The 24,344-nt window shown below is 39.9% G+C and overlaps 1 protein-coding gene across 3 annotated transcripts in view; it reads left to right on the top strand.

Moving 5' to 3' along the window:
- Positions 1-24,344, top strand: part of MACROD2 (mono-ADP ribosylhydrolase 2) — a 2,318,987-nt gene that overhangs the window by 2,094,005 nt on the left and 200,638 nt on the right. For all 3 annotated transcript variants that reach the window (XM_044928284.2, XM_025264700.3, XM_025264701.3), the window contains exon 9: positions 4,764-4,845. In XM_044928284.2, coding sequence (XP_044784219.2) covers positions 4,764-4,845 — 82 coding nt within the window. The remainder of the gene's footprint in view (positions 1-4,763; positions 4,846-24,344) is intronic.

The raw sequence follows: 24,344 nt of genomic DNA, 5'->3' as shown, positions 1-24,344 counted from the left end.
TAAGATGACAATCAGTAACGATAAATGACTCACCGTTTGTATGGCTCTTTTCTACTTTTTGTAAAACATCCAGGCCCCTCTATAATTCTGTACTCAGGTCCTCTGACAAACGTAAATGAAAGTCTTGTTTTTCCAAAAGAAATCATTTTTTGTTCTGGAACTGAAGTACCCTTGAAATACATCTGCCATAAACTTGCCTTTTAGTCAGGTCTGTTTTCCTTAACTAGTACTCTGGGAATATTTCCAAAGTTCCTGTTATGCATCAGGACCTACACGATGCAAAGGTGAGCACTGATGCAAAGGTGAGCATCACCCTAGTCGTAAGATTCTAGTTAAGATTGTAACAAGAGCTACAGTTATGTCATCAATTCCTAATAATGTTAATGTCACCTTTTATTTAAGCCTGAGGACCCATCTGAGTTTACTAATAACTTGTACGTTAAAGAAAAGAATGTGAATCATTTTAAGTACAGAAGTTTCTTTAACTACCAAATATCGCCTGCATACTTAAAGAAGTTCACAAGGAAGATAGGCTAGGACCAACCAAAGTCTATACTGAAGAAAGTCACTGGACTCTGAGTAGCCTTGACAGGTTATACCCTTTCATAAAGGAGCCTTTTTATTATTCTTTGCCCTGTGTCATGTTCCTCACCATAATATTCAACTAAAGGATTTAAAGATTACATCAGTTGAGTGTAATCAGGGAAGCAGAACTTTACGAGAGATATGGAATAAGGGTTTTCTTATAGGGATTAGAAGTTATAGGGATTCAACAGTGAGAAACTGAGGAAGTCAGTGTCCAGAAGGGGATGACTTCTGGCAGAACAGAGAAGAGCCCCTAACTAGGGCCCAGCAGAGGGAGGTGCTGAGCACGTGTGTGGAAGGTCATAGCCTCCACATCTGACCAGGCCTGGAGCATGTGAGCAGGGCAGGAGGGTCATGAGCACAGCTGGATGCCGAATGGAAGTGAGCAAAGATGAAGTGGGAGCCACAGGAGCGAAGAGGAACCACAGGAACAAACTGCCGCATCCCATGTGCCTCTCGGTGCCCGGGACCCCAGGGCTGCTGTAGCGAGTACAGAACTCACTTCCAGCTCGGTCTGTTGGCCAGACCTTCTGCACATGAATTCTCCAGGGACGTCTGATTCTCGGGGCACAATGATTAGGTATGAGAGTGAGCATCCCAAGAGAAGCAGGCAGAAACTGTATCACTTTTCACGACATGGACCCAGAACTCACATATCATTTCTGCAAGGGTTCTAGGCACTCCCAGATTCAAGAGAAGGAAATATAGACCCCACTTCTCAATGAGAGGATGGTCAGCATTACATCTTAAGAGGAACCTGAAGGATGGGGTATCTTGCACACCATCTTGGAAAATACAGTCCACCGCAAGTGGTGGCCAATACCTATAATGAGTTTATAAACACAGAGCTTGCCAGCTAAATGAGCTCTTATCCAGCAATAACCCCAAGCATATATATATATATGTATGAGAATACACACACATATGTGTATATAACAAGTACTTGGCAAATGAGGTTAATTCTTGGATTTAACTTGCTTCCAAGATACTTTCAGTGTTATGCCTAAGGATAAGGGCAGAGAACTGGGCCACCCAATTAGTTTAAAGTAAAACTACTTTTCCCTCATCATCCATCTTCTCTCTGTGGAAAAAAAAAAAAAAAAGAATAAATCAGGCTGCTGAATTTTGGACCCATACCATTTCCATGGTAACAAACTCTAAAATGTTAAAAGGTGGATTATAATCCCATGCAATATTTAAGAAATCTGGATTTAGTCTGAGTGCCTAAAAGTACACTTAATAGCAGTGAATAGCATTAGCACTAACCCTCCCTCCCCCCCAACAAATGTACTCCACACACACACATGCAACATAAGTGTTGTTTTTTTTTTTAATTCCACAATTTATATTGCAAACATAAAAATAAGGAGAAATGAGTACAAATGAGACTGTCTGGCTTGGCTTGTTCTTCTTAGATCTGCTCTGAACCAAATTTTCTTGTTTTGATTTTGATCTCAATTAGAGGACTTTAGAAATAATCCGATCATTTGAAGCCTGGAGAAAAAAGTCAACCATCACAAGCACAGAAGTGAGAATATTTATGGTGTTTGGAAATTATAAGTAGTTTACTGAAGCTGAAGAGTAGAGTATGTCTAACACAGAATCTTACTTTTTAAACTTATTGTATTGAACTATAATCGACTTACAACATTGTGTTAATTTCTGCCATACAGGAAAGTGATTCAGTAATACATGTGTGTGTATATATATATATATATATATTCTTTTTCATATTATTTTCCACTATGACTTATCACAGGATATTGAATATGGTTCCCAGAGCTGTACAATAGGACTCTGTTGTTTATCCATTCAGTATAAAATAGTTTGCATCTACTAATCCCAAACTCCCACCCCATCCCTACCCTGCCTCTCCATCGCTTTGGCCGCCACAAGTCTGCTCTCTGTGTCTGTGAGTCTGTTTCTGTCTCATAGATAAGTTTATCTGTGTCATAGTTTAGATTCCACATGTAAGTGATATCATATGGTGTTTGTCCTCTTTCTGACTTAGTATGATAATCTCTAGGTCCGTCTATGTTGCTGCAAATGATATTATTTCATTTTTACGACTGAATAGTAACAGAATCTTATTTTTAATGTTAGGACTTCTAATTATGATATATTTCATATATATAGAAATAGAATGAGTATAGAATATGATATCTATGTACCTACCCCCATAGTTAATAGCGGTTACCCATCACCATATTTTTTCTTGAATCTCTTTTCTTTCTATATAAATAAAATATTCACTATTCAGTTAAAGCCTTACCAGTCCATCATTTGGACTTCCCTGGTGGCTCAGAGATTAAAGCATCTGTCTACAATGCAGGAGACCTGGGTTCAATCCCTGGGTTGGGAAGATTCCCCTGGAGAAGGAAATGGTAATCCACTCCAGTACTATTGCCTGGGAAATCCCATAGACAGAGAAGCCTGGTAGACTACAGTCCATGGGGTCTCAAAGAGTCAGACACGACTGAGCAACTTCACTTCACTTCACTTCAGTCCATCATTTTACCTTCCCTCTGTTTCCAGAAATCATCATTGTCTAGAATTTCATATGCAATATTCCAACATATGTTTCTGGGAGTTAGTGCTTATGAATGAATCTCTACACTCTTGTATATTTGTGTTTTAAAATTTTGTATAGTGGCATCAGAGCATATATGTCCTTTTGTAACTCATCTTTAACACTCGACATTATTATTTTTATCTTTAGCTACAGGGCATAAACACACCATAGGGAAACTGGAGGTGAGCATGCAGTATTGTACAGATAGTTGATCATTGATTCAGCTAAATGTACACATAACCTGGAGAGTGAGTTGATGGTGAGTTTTTACATTTGTCAAAAATGTTAATCCCATGTAGGCAGGACTGGATACCATAAACTCAGGCGAATAGAGGGAAAGGAAAGCAGGGTTATTTGTACCCCAGTCCTTCCATTTCTGAAGGCTAGGTGCTCTCTCCACTCTGTGGGAACAGTGGCTGGGGATGCACAGTTTTTGTTAAACCAGTGACTGCCCAGGAGGAAGTCCACTTAGCTGGGGGTCTAGCCTTGTGCAGGAATCAGGAAGCCACATCTCTGAGCCTCCATCAGGGAACCCCGGTGATTGTTCGTGTCCTTATTCTTTCCCTACCCTCCCAGTCAAGTAGATCGCTCTCCTCCTAGGAACTCTGGGACTTGGCTCATGTGACTCTGTCCCCTACAGGCTGGGAGAGCTGAGAGGTTGGGAAGATGAAATCCATTTGGGTTTTTTCCTGTCCTGTCACACATACACCCCACTTCTGTTCCCTACTGATGTTCCATTCAATTTCCAGTTGCAATTTGATGGATGGAGTAAATTTTAACTTTTTATACATTGTTAAAATAAAGGAACAAAGGGGGTGTTAGTTTTCAAGACACAAAATTGAGTCACTGATTTAACATCAGATATCTGTGAGCTGTTAGGAGTACCCCATGTCTCTTCTCTGGTACCAGTTACTCTAGAAATGTCTCAGAGAAACTCCTTACATGCAGAAGCTCTTGAAACAGACAACAGAGACCATGCAAACATTTTACTTCTGAAGTGGCATTTCCTTATTCAGTAATAACCTACCAGATTAGTTACATTGGCCTCAGTACTGTCAACTAATTATAGTTTATTTCTGCTGCATTTCCAAGTATGTAAAGCTAAAAGCAAGTGACTGCATGCAAATTATACTGTGTGAAGCTTTTTGGGTCATGTTCAAATACTAACAGTTTTGATAAATATATTTGTTTAACAAGGGTAGGACAAAGAGCTCTCTGTTTACTGACATACTTTATTGTCATTCTGCCGTACACCTCTCGTGTGGCTGTTTAATAGAACATAAAAGCCTAGGTATCCTGGTGGAATCTCAGATCTTATTTATAGCTTGCTGCAAAGTGGCTTCTTGTCATTTATTATTTCTTATTTGATTTATACAACATCTTTCCACCAAATTGCCCATGGGTTTATTTACATAGAGAGTGCATTCACAAACACACATACACACACTCACATGTGAGAACTTTACTCAGTGTTCTCATAGAGTTAGCAGTATAGCACCAAGAGTCTGTGAGAGGGTCTTCCGTTTATTTTTTGTTCCAAGACCATGTTCTGGGAATGCATTTGCCATATTTCCTCTCACTTTAGGTATCTCTTGTTTGCCCCTAGGTGGATCGGATCATCTTCTGTGTCTTCCTAGAGGTCGACTTCAAAATCTACAAAAAGAAAATGGGCGAGTTTTTCCCGGCAGGTGAGTAAAGCAGTTTGTTTCCTCTGAAATTGGAAGGTGAAAACGTGAGGGCATCACTTGTCGTTCTACTACTTTATTTTGCCGCCTACATAGTGTTACAAGTGTGGTTTCCATACACCAGTCACACCTGACAACTTGTGTTTTCCTTGCTAAGATCTAAAGGAGGCGACAGGAAATCCAGGCTTGATACCTCCTGCTCCGGCCAGGTGACTGTGTTGTCTTGGGAAACATGGTTCATCTCCTGAGTCTCAGCCCCTCACATCAGAAGTGAGGGGCTGGACCAAACGATATTTTCTCTTGCCCTAAATTTCATGTCCTGTGATTTCTTCCCCACACTTTTAAGTCATCCAGGTCTAGAAATTGTACGAAACCCATTAATATTTGTAGGCATGATGCAGATTATTACTGCATTCCATCCCTCTTCTCCCCAAATTGCAGTGGAGAGAGCAGTCCTTTCTAGGGCAATCTGAAAAAGGTAAGCTCTCATCTTATTTCACACTACTTTTTAGAAAGTAGGAGAAACCTCAGGTTATTAAAGAAACTTGAGTAAATGATTTACGTCCATTGAATGTGCCATTAACTGTTCTTGGTCCATTTGAATATCACCCCCACTATCCCTCTTCCAGCCTGTGAATACCTTGCTATTTTCATAGTTCCGCTACGTCCCAGCACCCTATGTACTTTTTTTCAGCCATAGTAAAGAAGAGCTCCCAGGTAATTCAAACTACCATGAGCAGATGAATGGATAAGAAAGCTATGGTACATATACACAATGGAGTATCACTCAGCCATTAAAAAGAATACATTTGAATCAGTTCTAATGAGGTGGATGAAACTGGGACCTATTATACAGAGTGAAGTAAGCCAGAAGGAAAAACACCAATACAGTATACTAACACATATATATGGAATTTAGAAAGATGGTAACAATAACCCTGTGTACGAGACAGCAAAAGAGACACTGATGTATAGAACAGTCTTATGGACTCTGTGGGAGAGGGAGAGGGTGGGAAGATTTGGGAGAATGGCATTGAAACATGTAAAATATCATGTATGAAACGAGTTGCCAGTCCAGGTTCGATGCACGATACTGGATGCTTGGGGCTGGTGCACTGGGACGACCCAGAGGGATGGTATGGGGAGGGAGGAGGGAGGAGGGTTCAGGATGGGGAACACATGTATACCTGTGGCGGATTCATTTTTATATTTGGCAAAACTAATACAATTATGTAAAGTTTAAAAATAAAAAAAATAATAAAAAAAAAAAACCTACCATGAGAGTTCCAAAAAATAGCAAGGAGAGATAAGAAAGTCTTCTTAAGTGATCCATGCAAAGAAATAGAGGGAAAAGTCAGAAAGGGAAAGACTAGAGATCGCTTCAAGAAAATTAGAGCTATCAAGGGAACATTTAATGCAAAGATGGGCACAATAAAGGACAGAAATGGTGTGGACCTGACAGAAGCAGAAGATGTTAAGAAGAGGTGGCAAGGATATATACAGAACTACCCAAAAAAAGATCTTCATGACCCAGATAACCACGATGGTGTGATCACTCACTTAGAGCCAGACATTCTGGAATGTGAAGTCAAGTGGGCCTTAGGAAGCATCACTACAAAGAAAGCTAATGGAGGTGATGGAATTCCAGCAAAGCTATTTCAAATCCTAAAAGATGATGCGGTGAAAGTGCTGCATTCAATATGCCAGTAAATTTGGAAAACTCAGCAGTGGCCACAGGACTGGAAAAGCTCAGTTTTCATTCCAATCCCAAAGAGAGGCAATGCCAAAGAATGCTCAAACTACCACACAATTGCACTCATCTCACACGCTAGCAAAGTAATGCTCAAAATTCTCCAAGCTAGGCTTCAACAGTACATGAACTGAGGACTTCCAGATGTTGAAACTGCATTTTGGTAAGGCAGAGGAACCAGAGATCAAATTGCCAACATCTTTTGGATCACAGAAAAAGCAAGAGAATTCCAGAAAAACATCCACTTCTGCTTCATTGACTACGCCGAAGCCCTTGACTGTGTGGATCACAACAAACTGTGGAAAATTCTTAAAGGGTTGGGAATACTGGACCACCTTACCTGCCCCCTGAGAAACCTATATGCAGGTCAAGAAGCAATAGTTAGAACTAGACATGGAATAATGGACTGATTCCAAATTGTGAAAGGTGTACGTCAAGATTGTATATTGTCACTCTGCTAAGTTAACTTCTAAGCAGAGTACATAATGTGAAATGCCAGGCTAGATGAAGCACAAGCTGGAATCAAGATTGTGAGGAGAACTATCAATAACCTCAGATATGTAGATGACACCAGCCTGATGGCAGAAAGCAAAGAAGAACTAAAGACCCTCTTGATGAAAGTGAAAGAGGAGAGTGAGAAAGCTGGCTTAAAACTCAACATTCAAAAAACTAAGATCATGGCATCTGGTCCAATCACTTCATGGCAAATAGATGGGGAAGCAGTGGAAACAGGGACAGACTTTATTTTCTTGGGCTCCAAAATCGCTGCAGATGGTGACTGCAGCCATGAAATTAAAAGACGCTTGCTCCTTGGGAGAAAAGCTACAACAAACCTAGCTGCTGCTGCTGCTGCTAAGTCACTTCAGTCGTGTCCGACTCCGTGCAACAAACGTAGGCAGCGTATTAAAAAGCAAAGACATTACTTTACCAACAAAGGTCCATATGGTCAAAGCTATGGTTTTCCCAGTAGTCATGTATAGATGTGAGAGTTGGATCATAAAAAAAGCTGAATGCCAAAGAATTGATGCTTTTGGTGTTGGAGAAGACTCTTGAGGGTCTGTTAGACTGCAAGGAGATCAAACCAGTCCATCCTAAAGGAAATTGGTCCTGAATATTCACTGGAAGGACTGATGCTGAAGCTGAAGCTCCAATACTTTGGCCACCTGATGTGAAGAACTGACTCATTGGAACAAACCCTGACGTTGGGGAGGAGAAAGGGATGACAGAGGATGAGATGGTTGGATGGCATAACTGACTCATGGACATGAGTTTGCGCAAGCTCTGGGAGGTGGTGATGGACAGGGAAGCCTGGCGTGCTGCAGTCCATGGGGTCACAAGGAGTTGGACACGACTGAGTGACTGAATTGGACTGATGAACACTGTGGTGCCTGCCTTTCAGAAAGATTTTTTTGAGGTTTTCATGTCCATCTCAAGTGGTCTTTCATCTAACTAGTGATTCTGGCAGGTAGGAAGGTGTGAATGAAGGCTGCTGGTGCCTGTCACCCTCTTAAGCAACCTTTCATAGCCTCATCATAGACAGGATGCCCCTTCCACCCTCAGATCAGGATTGGTTGCCTAGCTACAGAAAATGCTGGAGGTGTTCCATTCTGTGCAGATGATCAAGATGGGCTAAGTTCTCCTGGGTGATCTGAAGTCCTCCGTAATGTTATACTTGAAAGGTGAACCTGCTAAGTGTATTTCATTTGGGACTTTACTAACTGGAACATAACATCAATCCAGAGAGACCCCCATGTGACGAAGAAGATCAGAGCTGTGATCTTTTTTCTCTTTTTCCTCCTCCTCCTCCTTCCCCTCCTTGTTCCACTTGCATTCATTTTTTCAAACAACTCAGTATTTTCCAGAATATAAAGCACATAATAGCTGTTTAATAAGTAGTTGCTGATATGAGTTGAATTTAATAAATTCTTCTCTCCATAATCTCATGGCTTCTTTCTGTTTCAATCTCCTTGTTCCATCTTCTCTATTTCCTATATAATCACAGTGAGCAGATTTCTGTATTTTAAAGTCTTCTTAAAAGAAAATGTCCATTCATGTAAAAAATGCAACTTGCTATGGTATGTGATTGTAAATGTCTTGTCAACACCACAGCATATTTTATAAGATTTTATAGATTTCGGATTCCTTGATATATTTGGCAATAATGACATCATATTCATTTTTAAACCTCTGAAAATGAAAACTTGTTTTCACTCTAACATATGAGAAAAAAAAATAATTGTATAAGTATAATGCATTGCTGTTAAAACAAATCTATCCATCAGCAGGTGTTTCCAGTGATGCAAAGCCAAAAATCATATTACAAGTTTTAAAAAATGGGACAGTTTTAGTGGTCTAGAACGTATTAATAGCTATGCAAATAAATTATTGTTTGAAAATTGCTACTTTAAATAAATCCAAAATACATCTTAGCACTCGAGCGAGTGAAATAATAATAAAATCATTCTCAGTTTCACATCAGTGCTTTGAATCATGCCGTGCTCATGAAATTATTTCTATTACATATTTATAATAGTACGTACATTTTTAAACTAAATGTCAAAATCCTCCAATATTGTTCAGTATTTCTGCAATGCTGAGGCATCAGCCATTTGTAAATTCTAAATATGAAATATGAAATAAAAGTAACTCCTAATGGAATATGTGACTGCTAATATAGATGATATACATTATCTGTCCATAATTTGAATTTATGGTTAATTCATGACCATACTATCTTTGATTGGAATATAATTTTTCTGACTTGCACATACTCCCTGGACTGACTTCAGATTATCTAGCTAGTCTTCTTAACCCTTCCCAATGCAGTAATGATCATAGTTTAGGGGGAAAAGTCATTTTTACGTTAAACCAGATCTCTGTGTTTGGGGATACTGTGGTCCCATGTCTTTAAATTTCATAATGGAGACTAAGGCAAAATGAATGAGAAAACAATAGAAGTTAGACTAGAAATGATCATAATAAAGATACAGCACATGCATAACTACAGCTTGATGTTACTAACAGGCATAATAGCTAACCTTATGGATTGCTTTCTATCAGTCATAAGATACATAGATTAAATCAGTTAAATCTTCATAAATCTGAGAAAGTCAGCACCATAGAAGCCCTACTTTTTTGATATGGAAAATGATGCACACTTCAGAAAAGTGAGACATTCAGCTAGGGACTAACAGAGCTGTATTTTAAAACTGAAAATACTATCTGTCACCGCACAAGTAATAAGAGGGTCTTCAGAGAAGGCTGGGGTCAAATCCTAAGAGGCACCTGGAGCATCGAGAAAGTCTCCCCGATTTCATCTGATTCTCATCACTTTTCAAATCTGCTAGGCTTCTCTTCCTTCTAATATCTGAGTTTTTCCTCATGAAACCACTCTAATATGAATCAAGTTGGTACCATATTATAGATTTCAAAATCAAATTCCATCTAACTCATCCAGGTCGTGTGGTGCAATTTTCTGTAGATAAACGGTCACTGGTAAGTCAAAGGGATCACGGGAGAAGATGGAAAAGTGTCTGTATTAGTTTATCAGGGTTGCCATAATAAAGTGTCACAAATTGGATGGCTCAAACAACTGAAACTTATTTTCTCACAATTCTGAGGACTAGAAGTTCAGAATCAGGGTGTTGAAGGGGCTGGTTTACTCGCCAGCCTCTCTCCTTGGCTTGTTGATGTCTTTTTCCTGTGTCTTCGTGTGGTCTTCCCTCTGTGTATCTTTGTTTCAGTCTCCTCTTCTTACATGGACATCATTCATATTGGATCAGGGTCCACCCCAGTAAATTCATTTTAATTTAATTACTTCTTTAAAACCCTATCTCCAGGTAGTCACAGAGAGTTCAGTTCAGTCACTCAGTCATGTCCAACTCTTTGCAGCCCCATGGACTGCAGCACGCCAGGCTTCCGTGTCCATCACCAACTCCTGGAGCTTACTTAAATTCATGTCCATTGAGTTGGTGATGCCATCCAACCATCTCATCCTCTGTCATCCCCTTCTCCTCCTGCCTTCAATCTTTCCCAGCATCAGGATCTTTTCAAATGAGTCAGTTCTTTGCATCAGGTAGCCAAAGTACTGGAGTTTCAACTTCAGCATCAGTCCTTCCAATGAATATTCAGGCCTGATTTCCTTTAGGATGGACTGGTTGGACAGATGGTTAGGGCTTCAAAATATGAGTGTTGGGGAGACACATTTATCCCTTAATAGAGCCCATCAGGGAAATGCATTAGGAACTTTGGAAAAAAGAAACCAGCAACAGGTTTTTTTGAACGGTTTTCTGGCTTTCTGTGGGTGAAGTACACATGACTTTTTCTTTCTGGGAGTATTTGTTAGAAGTCTGGTGTGGCGGCTTATGGAATTATCATACACTTTAGTTGCAAATAATTTATAGTTACATGTGTCATTTCATAGCCTACAGCAAGTAATATTTGTATGATTCAAGTCAGAAATCTCTTTGTTCTTTACATAAAAGGTTTGGATTTTTCAGTGGGTAGGATTTATTTTGTGTAATTTTCAGTGAATATAAAAAACAAAGCATAAAAACACAAGTTCTGATCTTGAATGTGGAAGTCAATTTTTTTATTGGACTCTTAAATCCTAACAGAGAATTTAAGGACATTAATTTTCCTCATAATAAGAATTCCGATTCTCAGTTTTGAGATTAGATCAAAGAATCCTCATGTTGGAAACTTGAAAGATAGGGTCAAGTCACCACCTTCCCTTTTTTGGGAGGGAAAGTCAAATTTCTTTACTGCAGGGTTTCCCAAATAGTGGTGATTTTGCCCTTCCAAGAACAATTGGAGACATTTTTGTTACTCACAACTAGAGGAAGGGAAGTGTTACTGGCAACTAGACAGTAAGTGCCAGGCATGGAACTCAACCTCCTGTGATGCGCGAGACAGCCTCACAGCAAAGCCTTCTCCAACCGCAGATGTCAAGAGTGCAGAAGCTGAGAAACTCTGCTCTACTGTGACCGTCTCTCTCTCACCATTCAGGCCACCAAAGCAGGCTTTGCCTTTGGATCGGATTTATTTCTACTTGCTAATACCTTACCCAGACTTAGCTGGATTCTGAACCTGTGCCTTCACCCTGACCTTTGGCTCCCTAGATTCACAACCATCTCCTGGTCTAGTCTTCTGGGTTTGCCTTCTCCCCATTCACTCTGGACCCACAGATTTCTTTGTGGGTCTTTCTCTGCTGCCCCCACCCCAACTGCCTGGTTCTTCCAGCCCCAGCCCACTCCTGGTATCACTCATTATTGCTACCTAGGAGATCTAATGTAATAATCTCAGAAAGTGTGGTTAGCTGTTATGTAGTTTTTATACACCTAATGAATAAGTGTACAGGTGAAGCTAATAGGCAGAACAAGGAAGAACAAATTCACCAATTATTCTCTCTACATACCTCAAGCAAAAGTTATGATTTCTTTGGCTAAAAGTTTTCACTTTTATCAGTGACCATTGGGTTAGTGACCATTCATTGACAATATTACCTTGTGAGCTCACAAATATATTTGATATTAGAAATCTTGAATCCCCTACCAGTATCCAAACTCAGTTGACTCATTCACAAAGAAACTGACTAAAAAAACTTATCCATAGTCTCTTTATTGTTTGACCCCGAAAGTGATTAGATTTCTCCAATTTTTCTTCCAAGTAGGAAATTTATATAGCTTATACACAATATTCATGTTGACTTATGCAGAGTTAACTATAATTAAATATGTACCTTTCAAATAGTAAGTAGCTGAGAAAATTAATAAAACAGAAAAATGATTCCAGGATGAAGTTGTATTCTTCTCAAACCTGCCACTTGTCTCTAAGAGGAAGATTTGCTTTAGACAGAAAATTTCATTTGTGTTTGAGTGTGACTCAAAAACTATTTGAGAAAATCAAATAGAAAAGAGGCTGAAAATTTCACTCTCTTTTTGATAGACATAGCAAAATAATGATCCATTTGACCCACCAATATATTTGGGAGGCATTTCTAAGTACAGAATAAAATGATAAACTTTATAAAGCTGCAAAAATATTCAATGCCTTAAAAATGAGCTTGAGAAATATATTTGTATTAATATACACATATAGAAACGTGTATGACCTGTATAAAGTTACTAGTAGATAAAATTAATAGACATAGAATTATGAATGTTTATAAATTATGAATTTTACTAGAGATGATTTCTACCCTTAAATATAGATTTTTCTTTGTTGGATATAACGCAAAACCATTTGAATGAAAAAGTCAAAGCATAAGTCAGGTTTGAGAACTCTACATTGGCAACCTGCTAAAAATTAAACAGATGACAGTGGTTGCCTAAATTGCATAGGTTTTATTCAAATATTGACAGACATATTATTAATTTATTTTATTTGAGTGTGCAGACATATTTAGGTTTCATGAAGGAAACCCCAAATATAGATTTTGATGAGAATTGTCATATCTTTTAACATATGACTATTATTTTCTAAACACAAGTCAAGAATTTTCTCAATCAGTTTCCAATTATTTCAACCTCCTTGCTGCTACTGCTGCTAAGTCACTTCAGTCATGTCCGACTCTGTCCGACCCCATAGACTCCAGCCCACCAGGCTCCCCCATCCCTGGGATTCTCCAGGCAAGAATACTGGACTGGGTTGCCATTTCCTTCTCCAATGCATGAAAGTGAAAAGTGAAAGAAGTCGCTCAGTCGTGTCCATGCAGCCTACCAGGCTCCTCCATCCGTGGGATTTTCCAGGCAAGAGTACTGGAGTGGGGTGCCATTGCCTTCTCCGTCAACCTCCTTATAAACTTCCAAATATAAATTAAATTCTATTAATACAAATACATCTTTCATTAATTTTCCTGACCATGTGTTTCTGTCATTTATCTCTGTCTAAATTATATACATTCTTGCAGTTTGTCTTCAGCTGAGTTTTTATGTTATGATTTCTTTTTTAACCTTTGTCTTGTCTCATCAATGGAAAGGTAAATTTGGAGCAAATTGAGACCATTTCTGATATTCTGTTGTACTTCCATAATCTGGAAAATTTCAAAATATATATAGTAGGTGTTCATTAAACTAACAAAAAGCTACCATGACCTTTTAAGCTAAAACAAATAGCTCAGTTGGTAAAGAATCCACCAGCAATGCAGAAAGCCCTGGTTTGATCCCTGGGTCAGGAAGATCCATTGGAAAAGGGATAGGCTACCCACTCCAGTATTCTTGGGCTTCTCTTGTGGCTCAGCTGGTAAAGAATCTGCCTGCAATGCAGGAGACCTGGGTTTGATCCCTGGGTTGAGAAGGTCCCATAGAGAAGGGAAAGACTACCCACTCCAGTATTTTGGCCTGGACAATTCCATGGACTATACAAAGTCCATGGGGTCACAAAGAGTTGGACACAACTGATTGACTTTCACTTTTCACTCAAGTAAAAGATCTCTTTTTTTTTTTTTTCCAGAAATCCTAATCTAGATAAAGGAACAGCACTTCTTTTCATATATTTTTTGTCATAAGGGAAGAATATTTCTCTAAAAATATCTTTCTAAAATATTCTTTCTAAAAAGAATATTTCTCTAAAAATATCTTTCTAAAATCCTTGACTTGGTATATCCTCTAACAAATGAACATGATTTTTTAAAATTTATACCTGAATCTATTCTTCCAAAACTAAGAAGAAAAAGGTACAGTCAGCCCTTCATATTCACAGCTTCCATATCTGTAGATTCAACCAACCTTTTTTAAAATATAAAATTTTTGCAAGTCCTTCAAAGCAAAACTTGAATTTGCTACATGCTAAGCATTTACATAGCATTTACATGGTATTAGGTATTATCAGTATTCTAGGAATGATTTAAAGTATATGAGAGGACAGGTGTAGGTTACATGCAAGTAATATGCCATTTTGTACAAAGGACTTGAGCGTCCCTGGATTTGGGTATCTGCCTAAGATTACTAGAACCAATCTCCTTCAGATACCAAGGGTTTGACTGTATTCACCCAACCTCTTTTTCATCTCCCTTCTCACTCATAAGTTTTTCTCATACACCATCAGTATTATATGTCTCCTATGTACCCAAGACTTTGATCAATATTGCATTTAAAATACAGTTCTCATAAGATCCTGAAGTGGCAAGTATTATACACAAGAGTTGGAAGACAACATCAGCAAATAATCAAGTACAACACTCATATAGTCATAGTACCAGGAATTCTAGGCAAATACATATGAGGACCAGAGTGGGTAAGCTAAGTTTCATGAAGATTCTAGTACCTGTAGTGAGCTTTAAGAGATGAACAGAAGGGAATTCCCTGGTGGTCCAGGAGTTAGGATTCGTGCTTTCACGGCTGAGGACATGGGTTCAATCCTTAGTGAGGAACTAAGATCCCTCAAGCTGTGTGGCACAGCCAGAAAAAAAAAAAAAAAAGGATGAGCAGGAGCAGAGATGTGATGTCAAATGTTGTGTAAGAGACAGAGGAAGAAGGGCAGTTCAGATGGGAGAATCAGGGAAAATAAATAAGATGCTTCTATCAAACGTGTGAATCCTTGACTCAGAAATGTTGACACCGTCACCATGTAATAGCTAGTTGGGCCTGAGAGTAAGCCTTTCAGTGGGATTAAGAAGGGTTATTTCATTCCTAACTAGAGACTGGCCTTCCAACAAGAATCCTATGGCATAGGTTCATCAACTGATTTTTGGGGGATAACAATGAACAGGACACTGAAGAAAGCTCAGCTGATTGCCCAAAATCATCTAGATGGGTATTTCTAACCTCAAATCCTTCATGCTATGCAACACTTCTTCCCATAACAATTCTGAAAATGTGGGCAGTTGTTCAAAGCTAGATTTTCTGCTAAGAAAGTCATATGTTATCTATTTGTTGTAATAGCGCTAGAGTTTCTGAAGTGCTAAACATGCCTCCAGCCACAGGGCATGCCCACATGTCCTTTTCCTTCCTCTTTTTATCTGCTTCCCAGTCATCTGTTTTCCAAGAACATCAGTGAAGCACGGGGCACCATAATCTGCTATGGTTTACTTTACTCTTGCCATATCAACACAGTGGTCAGAAGGCCAAGTTTGAAGGCCTTGGTGGTGATAGGCATGGTGAAGATCTGAAAAACCTAACTAATAACTAATGAAGAGCTTGGTACATAGTCAAAGCCATCTGCTTGTTGGAAGAAAACCTCTAGGCTTGTCATCACAAACAGTCTCTGTTCCTGAGACAGCCACCTCAGAACTGTGGGACTTTGTGTAGGTTTTTTAATCTTTCCACGCTTCACTTTTATCCTGGGCACAAGCAGTAATGGGACATTTCCAAACAGAATGAATAACAATGTAAATGAATATTCAGAGAGATGTCTAGACCAAGGATTATGCATTTAAAAGATGCCTGTTTACTTCTTCTTATAATTTTAAAAGGAGGCATTTCAGTCATTGGACCATGTTTTAAAATATATATAGCTTCTAGAAAATAATATATAGAAAACTTCTTATTGTAATATAAAAGTAGCACAGATTTGTAGTAAAAAAAAAATGTAGAGAATCCAAAAGAAAAAATACAAATAATTTTTTATCCTATAGTTCAGAGATGAATTAGATTTCACTGTTTATCCTTTAGGTCTTTTAAAATGCAAAATGAAAACAACCAAAAATGCAGTCTTATAACTCACAATGTGTCACATACCACAGATCATGAACATTTTTTCATGTCATTATATATTGTTCTGTAACAAGGAGATCCAACCAGTCCATTCTAAAGGAGATCAGTCCTGGGTGTTCTTTGGAAGAACTGATGCTAAAGTTGAAACTCCAGTACTTTGGCCACCTCATGCGAAGAGCTGACTCATTGGAAAAGACTCTGATGCTGGGAGGGATTGGGGGCAGGAGGAGAAGGGGACGACAGAGGATGAGATGGCTGGATGGCATCACCGACTCGATGGACATGAGTTTGAGTGAACTCTGGGAGTTGGTGATGGACAGGGAGGCCTGGCATGCTGCGATTCATGGGGTTGCAAAGAGTCAGACATGACTGAGCAACTGAACTGAGCATAATCTTAATGAACCCAATGTTTACCCAAAATCGTATTGTTGAACTGTGAAAATATCATTGCAAATTATTCTCTATTTGTTGATGAATGACACTTATAGAAGCACATCTTTATAGGTAAACATTGGCATATATCCACAATTTTTTTAGAATACTTTTCTAAAAGGAGTATTACTCTTTCAAAATGCATAAAAAATCAAGATGCTTCTGATAGTAATCGTCAAATTGGCCCTTGTGTTTACAAGCCTGTGAGTGAGTGGTGTGTACTCAGGAGTCACCATTCCCAGAGGCAAGCATGTGAACATTGACACCTCACACTGAACAGCCTTTCAGGCTAATGTCCTTTCAGGCAAATGTAACAAAAATCGTAAACAGGAGGCTCATAAACGACAGAAGGTTATCTCTCACAGTTCTGGAGGCTGGAATTGTGAGACCGTAGTGCCAGCATGGCCAGGTTCTGGTGAGAACCCACTTCTGAGTTGCAGGCGGCTGTTTTCTCATTGTGTCCTCATGTGGTGGAAGGAGAGTTCTCTGGGGTTCCTGTTATGAAGGCATGAATCCCATTCATGAGAGGTGCACCTTCACAATTAATTATCTCCCAAAGTCTTACCTCCTAATACCATCTCACCAGGGGCTAGGATTTCAAAATATGAATTCTGGGGGAGCACAAACATTCAGTCCATTGCACAGAATTTGTATTCTCATAAGCAGTATTTAAGATTTTACTATTTCCTTACTCTTCCAAGTGGTATACATTCTCATGTTATCAATTTTATACATGAATTAAGCTAACTAATGGATAACAAAGTGCATTTCTTTTATTAGTAGTATAGCTAATCCCTTTTTCAGTTGTTTATTATGGCTCTAAATGTCTTACGTGAAATGGCTAATCATATCTTTTGCACATTTATACTGACTATTGCATATTTATCCTTATTGATTTGTAAGAACAATTTATATATTAAAGCTGTTAATCTTTTCAAATGTATGTTGCAAGTAGCTCCCCAGTTAGTCATCTGTGTTTGTGATGTTAGTTAGCTATTATTCTTTTATGACCAAAGCAGAGAGGAAAGGTAGGCATAAAGACAAAAGAAAGAGGAAAGGAAATGTGAAAAAGAGGAGGGTGGAGAATGGAAAGGAGGGAGGAGGGGGAGATGAAAGAAAGAATGAAGACTAAATAAAATAAAGCAAAGAAGAGACTTTTTATACCAGAGAATGAAGTTGAAAATTAAAAACTCAGGAAAGACCTTGATTTTAAGCCTAGGTACTTGATCCCATAGGAAATCACTATATCTAAATGGAGTCCTTCTTAGTTCTACTCCTCAGATACTTTGTATGCAAAGCTATCTGCTTCCTGATTTACTAGATGTGGGAGGAGGAATGATGCCTTAAACCCCCCAAAGATGCCTTCAACCCCAGAATCTGTAAATAGGTTAACATTGCAGAGGGGAGATAAGATTGCAAATGAAATCAGGGCTGCTGATTAGCTGATCTTAAAATAGGGATATTATCCTGACTTATTTGAGTGGGCCAATGTAATCACAAGGGTCCTTAAAAACTGGGAGAAGGAGACAGAAAGAAGAGAGTCTGAGGGAGACATGACTGTGGAATAATGTTCAGAGAGATTCAGCCTGGCTGGCTTTCGTGATGCAAAGGGGGCCGCGAGCTGAGGAATGTGCATGGCCTCTAGCTGCTGCAAGGTTGAATGTACAGATCCTCCTCTAGAGCCCGCAGGAAGGATTGCAGCCCTGCCAACACCTCGCTTAACCCAGTTAGGTCCACGTCTGACTTCTCATCCACAGGACTGTACATAATAATCTTCCATTGTCGTAAGGCACTAAGTATGTAGAAATTTTTTACAGCAGCACCAGGAACTAATCCATCAGTTGTCTTTGAATAAGTAAAGGGAACTCAAGCAAACTGTTGACCCGGTCTGAATTGCACATTGTTTTTGTTTAAAATGGCACATTCGGTGCATAGAAAAATCTACAGAGTGAAAGAACTCGAAGTTTTCTTTAATTATGGATATTTACAGGGACTTGGCACTTTTGTGCTCATTTGTACATTTTTAATGTGTGGGTCACATTGATGCTTAGAATTATGCAAGACCTGCTTTCTGTAATGTGCATAAAGGAGTTGACTGCCTTCTTAGGAAATGGGGTCCTAACCATTTCCACTTGATGGGCCTCAAAAGCTACAAACTCATTTTGCCTTCAATGAAAATCCAGTGAAGTGTTCCTGTAACCAGGCAACCCAAATGCAGGAACAAGCAGCAGGCCTAGACAGAAAGCAATCGGTCTCTTCAAAGGGGAAGAATGTGCAGTGTGTGTAGCAAATGCTGATAAACAGCAGAACAAATAAAGACCTAAGGACACAAGCCTTGACTAAGCAGTTTGATCTCATTAGGGAGTTCTGATAAAAGAGAAGGCAAAACGCTGCTGGCAGAAGGGTGGATGCTGTAGGCATCTGCACAAAAAACCCCTACAAGGTGCTTTAGAAAGACTCCTCAAACGTCCTGGGTAGACTGCTTTCTGCTGTGTAGTTGAAAACATTGAGGCAGGTGTGGGAAAAGTAACAGTAACTTTTGAGAATAGTGTATAAATGAAATAATTTCTAATAAGACACAGAAGTAAGAATAAACAATAGAGTAGGTGAAAATCCTCCAACCTACATGACACCGTATGCGTAGACCTGACTTGCGCCCTCAGCCACATCTTCTTTTCAAATTTATTTTACTGAAGGGCAATTGATTTACAAAGTTGTGTTCATTTCTGCTGTACAGCAGAGTGATTTAGCTCTGCATATACATATATTATTTTTCATATTCTTTATTATAGGATGTTGAATATAGTTCCCTGTGCTATTCAGAGGGCCTTGTTGTCTGTCCATTCAATATATAATAGTTTGCATCTGCTAATGCCAAGTTCTCACTCCATCCCTCCCCCACATCTCCTTCCCTTTGGCAACCACTAGTCTCTTTCCTAGGCCTGTGAGTCTGTTTCTGTTTCAGATAAATTCATTTGTGTCATATTTTAGATTCCACATGTAAGTGACATCATACGGTATCTACCTTTCTCTGTCTGACTTGGTCTGTCCATGTGGCTGCAAATGGCATTATTTCATTTTTTTATGGCTGTGTAGGCAATGACACCCCACTCCAGTACTTTTGCCTGGAAAATCCCATGGACGGAGGAGCCTGGTGGGCTGCAGTCCATGGGGTCACAAACAGTCAGACAGGACTGAGCAACTTCACTTTCACTTTTCATTTTCATGCATTGGAGGAGGAAATGGCAACCCACTCCAGTGTTCTTGCCTGGAGAATCCCAGGGATGGGGGAGCCTGGTGGGCTGCCGTCTATGGGGTCTCACAGAGTCGGACACGACTGAAGTGACTTAGCAGAAGCAGCAGCAGCAGCTGTATTTCATTCAAGAGACCCCTTGTTCGAACCCTGAGTCAGGAAGATCCCCTGGAGAAGGGATAGGCTACCCAATCCAGTACTCATGGGCTTCCCTGGTGGCTCAGATGGCAAAGAATCCGCCTGCAATGTGGGATACCTGGGTTCAATCCCTGGGTTGGGAAGATCCCCTGGTGGAGGGCATGGCAACCCACTCTACTATTCTTGCCTAAAGAATCCCATGGACAGAGTAGCCTGGCAGGCTAGTCCATAGGGTCACAAAGAGCCAGACATGACTGAGTGACTAAGCACAGCACAACACAGTATTTCATTCATCCAGTGATCGAAATTTAGGTTGTTTCCATGTGTTGGCTGTTGTAAATGGTGCTGCTATGATCTTTGGGTTGCATGTATCTTTTTGAATGATAGTTTTGCCCAAGTACATGCCCAGGAGTGGGATCTCAGCCAAATATCTCTGAAGAGGTATCTATCTCCTTCACTTGCTATTTACTCAGCAGTCCACAGCAATCATGCGGTTCTCTCTACCCTGCTACAGCCACTGTCCTTGTGGAGGTTATCAAAACCTGTTGGGTGGGTGGAGGGTGGTTATTGAAACCAGTGAATATTTGATCACATGACTCCATGTGACCCTTTGCAGCCTTTATCTCACCTGCCTGGGCATCCTTTATAACGTGTTGCCCTTCTGTCTCCACTTCTCTCTGTATCCTCACTGCACATGACCATCTCCAGCCAAGAGTCCCTCAGCATCTCTCACTCAACAAATTTAAAACTAAATCCAAAGTCTCCCCTTCCCCATCGCCCCACTCCTGAACCCCATATCTCAGGGATTGGTACCATCATGTACCTAGTTGGCCAAGCCAGAAATAGCAGAACCATGCAGTTTTATGAGCAATGCCTTTTACTTATTGATTTATTTATAAATGAATGAGCTTTGAGTGCTCCTCTAGGTAAATGACCAGGTGGGGGAAGGAGAAAAAAAAAATTTTTGACTTTTAAAAAAAACTCTCTCCCGTCCCTCTCAGTGACCTTCCATAAAGTAAATTTAGCAATGTGTTAGATCCAGGGGGCCCCGGTTTTCAATGTAACGCAAGATACTCACTCTGTGAGGAATTCATCTTTATCAGTCTTTCCTTGCTTTCAATTTCTGCTTTGTCAAGTTTCCCAAGAAGCCATGAGGATACCCTTATCTTTCCTACTTCATGGAAATCCTGAAAAGTTTGGAGCATTGTGTTTTTGCTAATGCTATCTCCTTTCTCTGCAAATGCAAATTGCTCCTAGAAGCCGTGGATAATGAATTATTTAAAAAATAAAGGATAAATAAAAAGCCTGTGCTGTGAAAATTAAGCCTTAGGAGAGAGGACTTGGGTGCTCATGAAATAAAAGCCGAGATCACTGAAATTGTTCTGCTTTACAGACTTGCCCATATGCGGGGGTGACCCTGAAGTTTTGATGACAGTGTTGTATTATCTATTTCACGTGCCTGTAATTTGTTTTCCCCCCACCTCCACACACCCCCTGCCTGGGAGTGGAGAGGCTGCCTTAATAGTCCATGAGGGTAACTTTCCTCTGTAACACACTCCTTTGTCCATGCAACCCACAGGTCTCTTTGAATGAAGCTGGAGCTTCAGTGGACATGTGCATGTCCATCCATGTACATGTCCCTCAGCCAATCTGAAGGTCCTGGCCATGGATCATGATAACCATGCCTTCCACCTATGTGTTAGCTGGGTGATTTCAAGCACATGTTATCTTATGAGGAGAAGAACTGCCTCTCACTCCTAGAAACCATGTGGTTTGGGCATCCCTTACCAGCATCAGTATTGGTTAAGCATCCAAGTTAGCTTAGCTTGGATGTAAAGTGAGGCAGCTACTGCTTTTGAAAGATTCTCCTCCAGTACACAAAGAGTACTTTGGAATATCAGCTTACATGAGCATCACCTGGAGGGCTTATTAAAACACAGAGTGATGGGTCCCTCCCCGAGAACTTCTGATCTTTAATGGGACTCAAGAACTTGCATTTCTAACAAGTTATCCAATGATAATGCCAATGACGCTGCTGGTCCAGAGACCGCACTTTAGACTGAAGTTCTGTGGGGTTTTGTAGTTTGTCTGTTTGTTTTCTTTTTACTTCCCTCAAAGACTGCATTAATTGTGAGAACGCTAGGTACGTAGAGAAGTAAGAGGCAAGCCCCAAGTCCTTGCAAAACCTGTGTTATTCAAGGAAGCGTGGGACCATGTGTTACTATTTACCTTCTCCAAAGACAGATATCTTTAAGCCAACAATCTTTCATATTAACTCAGTCTCCCATAAAAGATAAAGTAGATAGCTGTGAAAGCAGGTAAAATGCTTCCTTATGAAGGGGTTTCTGAAGTGTATAAAGCTAGGTGTTACTGAAAGCTAGTTGTTTTTCATACTTGTATTTGATCTAAATAAGAACTTTAGTCATATTTGTACTTTCTGTGAAGAATTCAACAGGTTACTCTGACAGTGAAGTGAATACAAATTGTATCCATTATGAAACTCATATCAAAGAGGCCCCTTAGGATGAAACTGAGCCTTGGTCTCTGGATGCCCTTGGCAGAGGAAGTGAAGTGAAAGTCGCTCGTCGTGTCCGACTCTTTGCAACCCCATGGACTATACAGTCCATGGAATTCTCCAGGCCAGAATACTGGAGTGTGTAGTGGTTCCCTTCTCCAGGGGATCTTCCCAACCCAGGGATTGAACCCAGGTCTCCTCATTGCAGATGGATTCTTCACCAACTGAGCTACCAGGGAAGCCCTGGCAGAGGAAGGAAAGGGGATTTTCTGGAGTTGGCATTTCTGAACGTACAGAATAATACCAGCTGATGGATTGCTCTCTATTTTGAAATGGTATCACTTTGGCTGAGAACCTTATATTTTATTTTTGTCCTCTAACAGAGAAGTAGGATGCTTGAAGACCTGTTAAAAAGGGCAGCTCTCTGCCCATGCTCCAAACATGCCTTAACTTCTTTCCAAGTTTGAATGGTATTACTCCCATCTCCATAGACTATCATTTTCTTTTGTACATTGTCTTTTGGTTCCAGCTTTTGCTTGGAAAAAAAAAATTATTGCTAGAAATGTGTTGAATAAAAATGCCTCCAGTGAGCACATTACATAGAATAATGTTGTACTTGTACTAAACTGGATTTCATTAATAAGTAACAGCACATTAGGTGCTTTGCAGACCAAAGGACTCTTGCTTGATTGTAACACGAATACCAAAATATGAAAGTATTTTTAAAGGAAATTTCTCTCCTGAAAAAACAAGTTATCACTCAATGGATGGTATGTTACTTCTCTGCTTGAAGTTGTTTGGTTCTCAGGATACACTTTAAATGCTTCAACCTGGTGTAATAATCAAGATTCTTCAGAGAAACAGAACCAACAATATAGATATGGAAAGAGATGTATTATAAAGAAATGGCTGCCACAGTTATGAAGGCTAACAAGTCCCAAGATCTGTGGTGGGCAAGCTTGAGAACCAGGAGAGTCTATAGTGTAGTTTCAATCCAGATGCTGACAGGCTTGAGACCCTGGAAGAGCCCTTGTTCCAGTTTGAGGTCAAAGACACAAGATATTCAGTGTCTCAGCACAGAGGTAGGTAATCTGGCAGAAAGAGTCCTCTCTTACTTGGGGGAGGGTCATCCTAACAAACTGGATGACATCCATGGGGGAACAATCTGCTTTACTCAGTCTATGGATTCAAATGTTAATTTCATCCAGAATCCTCCTCCCAGACACTCTCAGAATAGTGTTCATCAAATGTCTGGGCACTCTATGGTCCAGTCATGTTGACACATAAAATTAACCACCATATTCAGCATGGACCAAAGAAGACCTTTCAATAGTAGTACAGATCATTTTATCCAAAGTTCTGTAAATTCTCCCTTTAGCCATTAAGAGCTAGTTTTATTGCCTTCAAAGCATCTTGAGTGGTCACATCCAAGTGTTTTTAGCTGCATTTCCCTCTGCTTGAGCTCCATTAACCTTGTCTTACTTTGAATACCCAACCCCCTCCCTGACTCCAGAAGCAGACTTGAAACAAAATTCAAGTGGAAATCTTTACACTAGCAGGGGAGTGAGAAATGTCATAGAATTACCCTCCAGGTAATTCCCTCCAGGGCAGCCTTTTACAAAGAGACTGGCAGGATTTGCATACAAGGCTTCCAGCTCCCTTGTTTTCTGGTTTTGCTTTCCTATGCCACCCATCTCTTTATGAGGTCTTTGAGGGAGGGGAGTGTCCTCTTGTATCTCCAAAGCCTCCCATGGTTCTGGC

Source organism: Bubalus bubalis, chromosome 14, assembly GCF_019923935.1.
Source record: "Bubalus bubalis isolate 160015118507 breed Murrah chromosome 14, NDDB_SH_1, whole genome shotgun sequence".
Taxonomy (NCBI): Eukaryota; Metazoa; Chordata; class Mammalia; order Artiodactyla; family Bovidae; genus Bubalus; species Bubalus bubalis.
The sequence above is the reverse complement of the archived record's forward strand: the minus strand, read 5'-3'. Positions and strand labels throughout refer to the sequence as shown.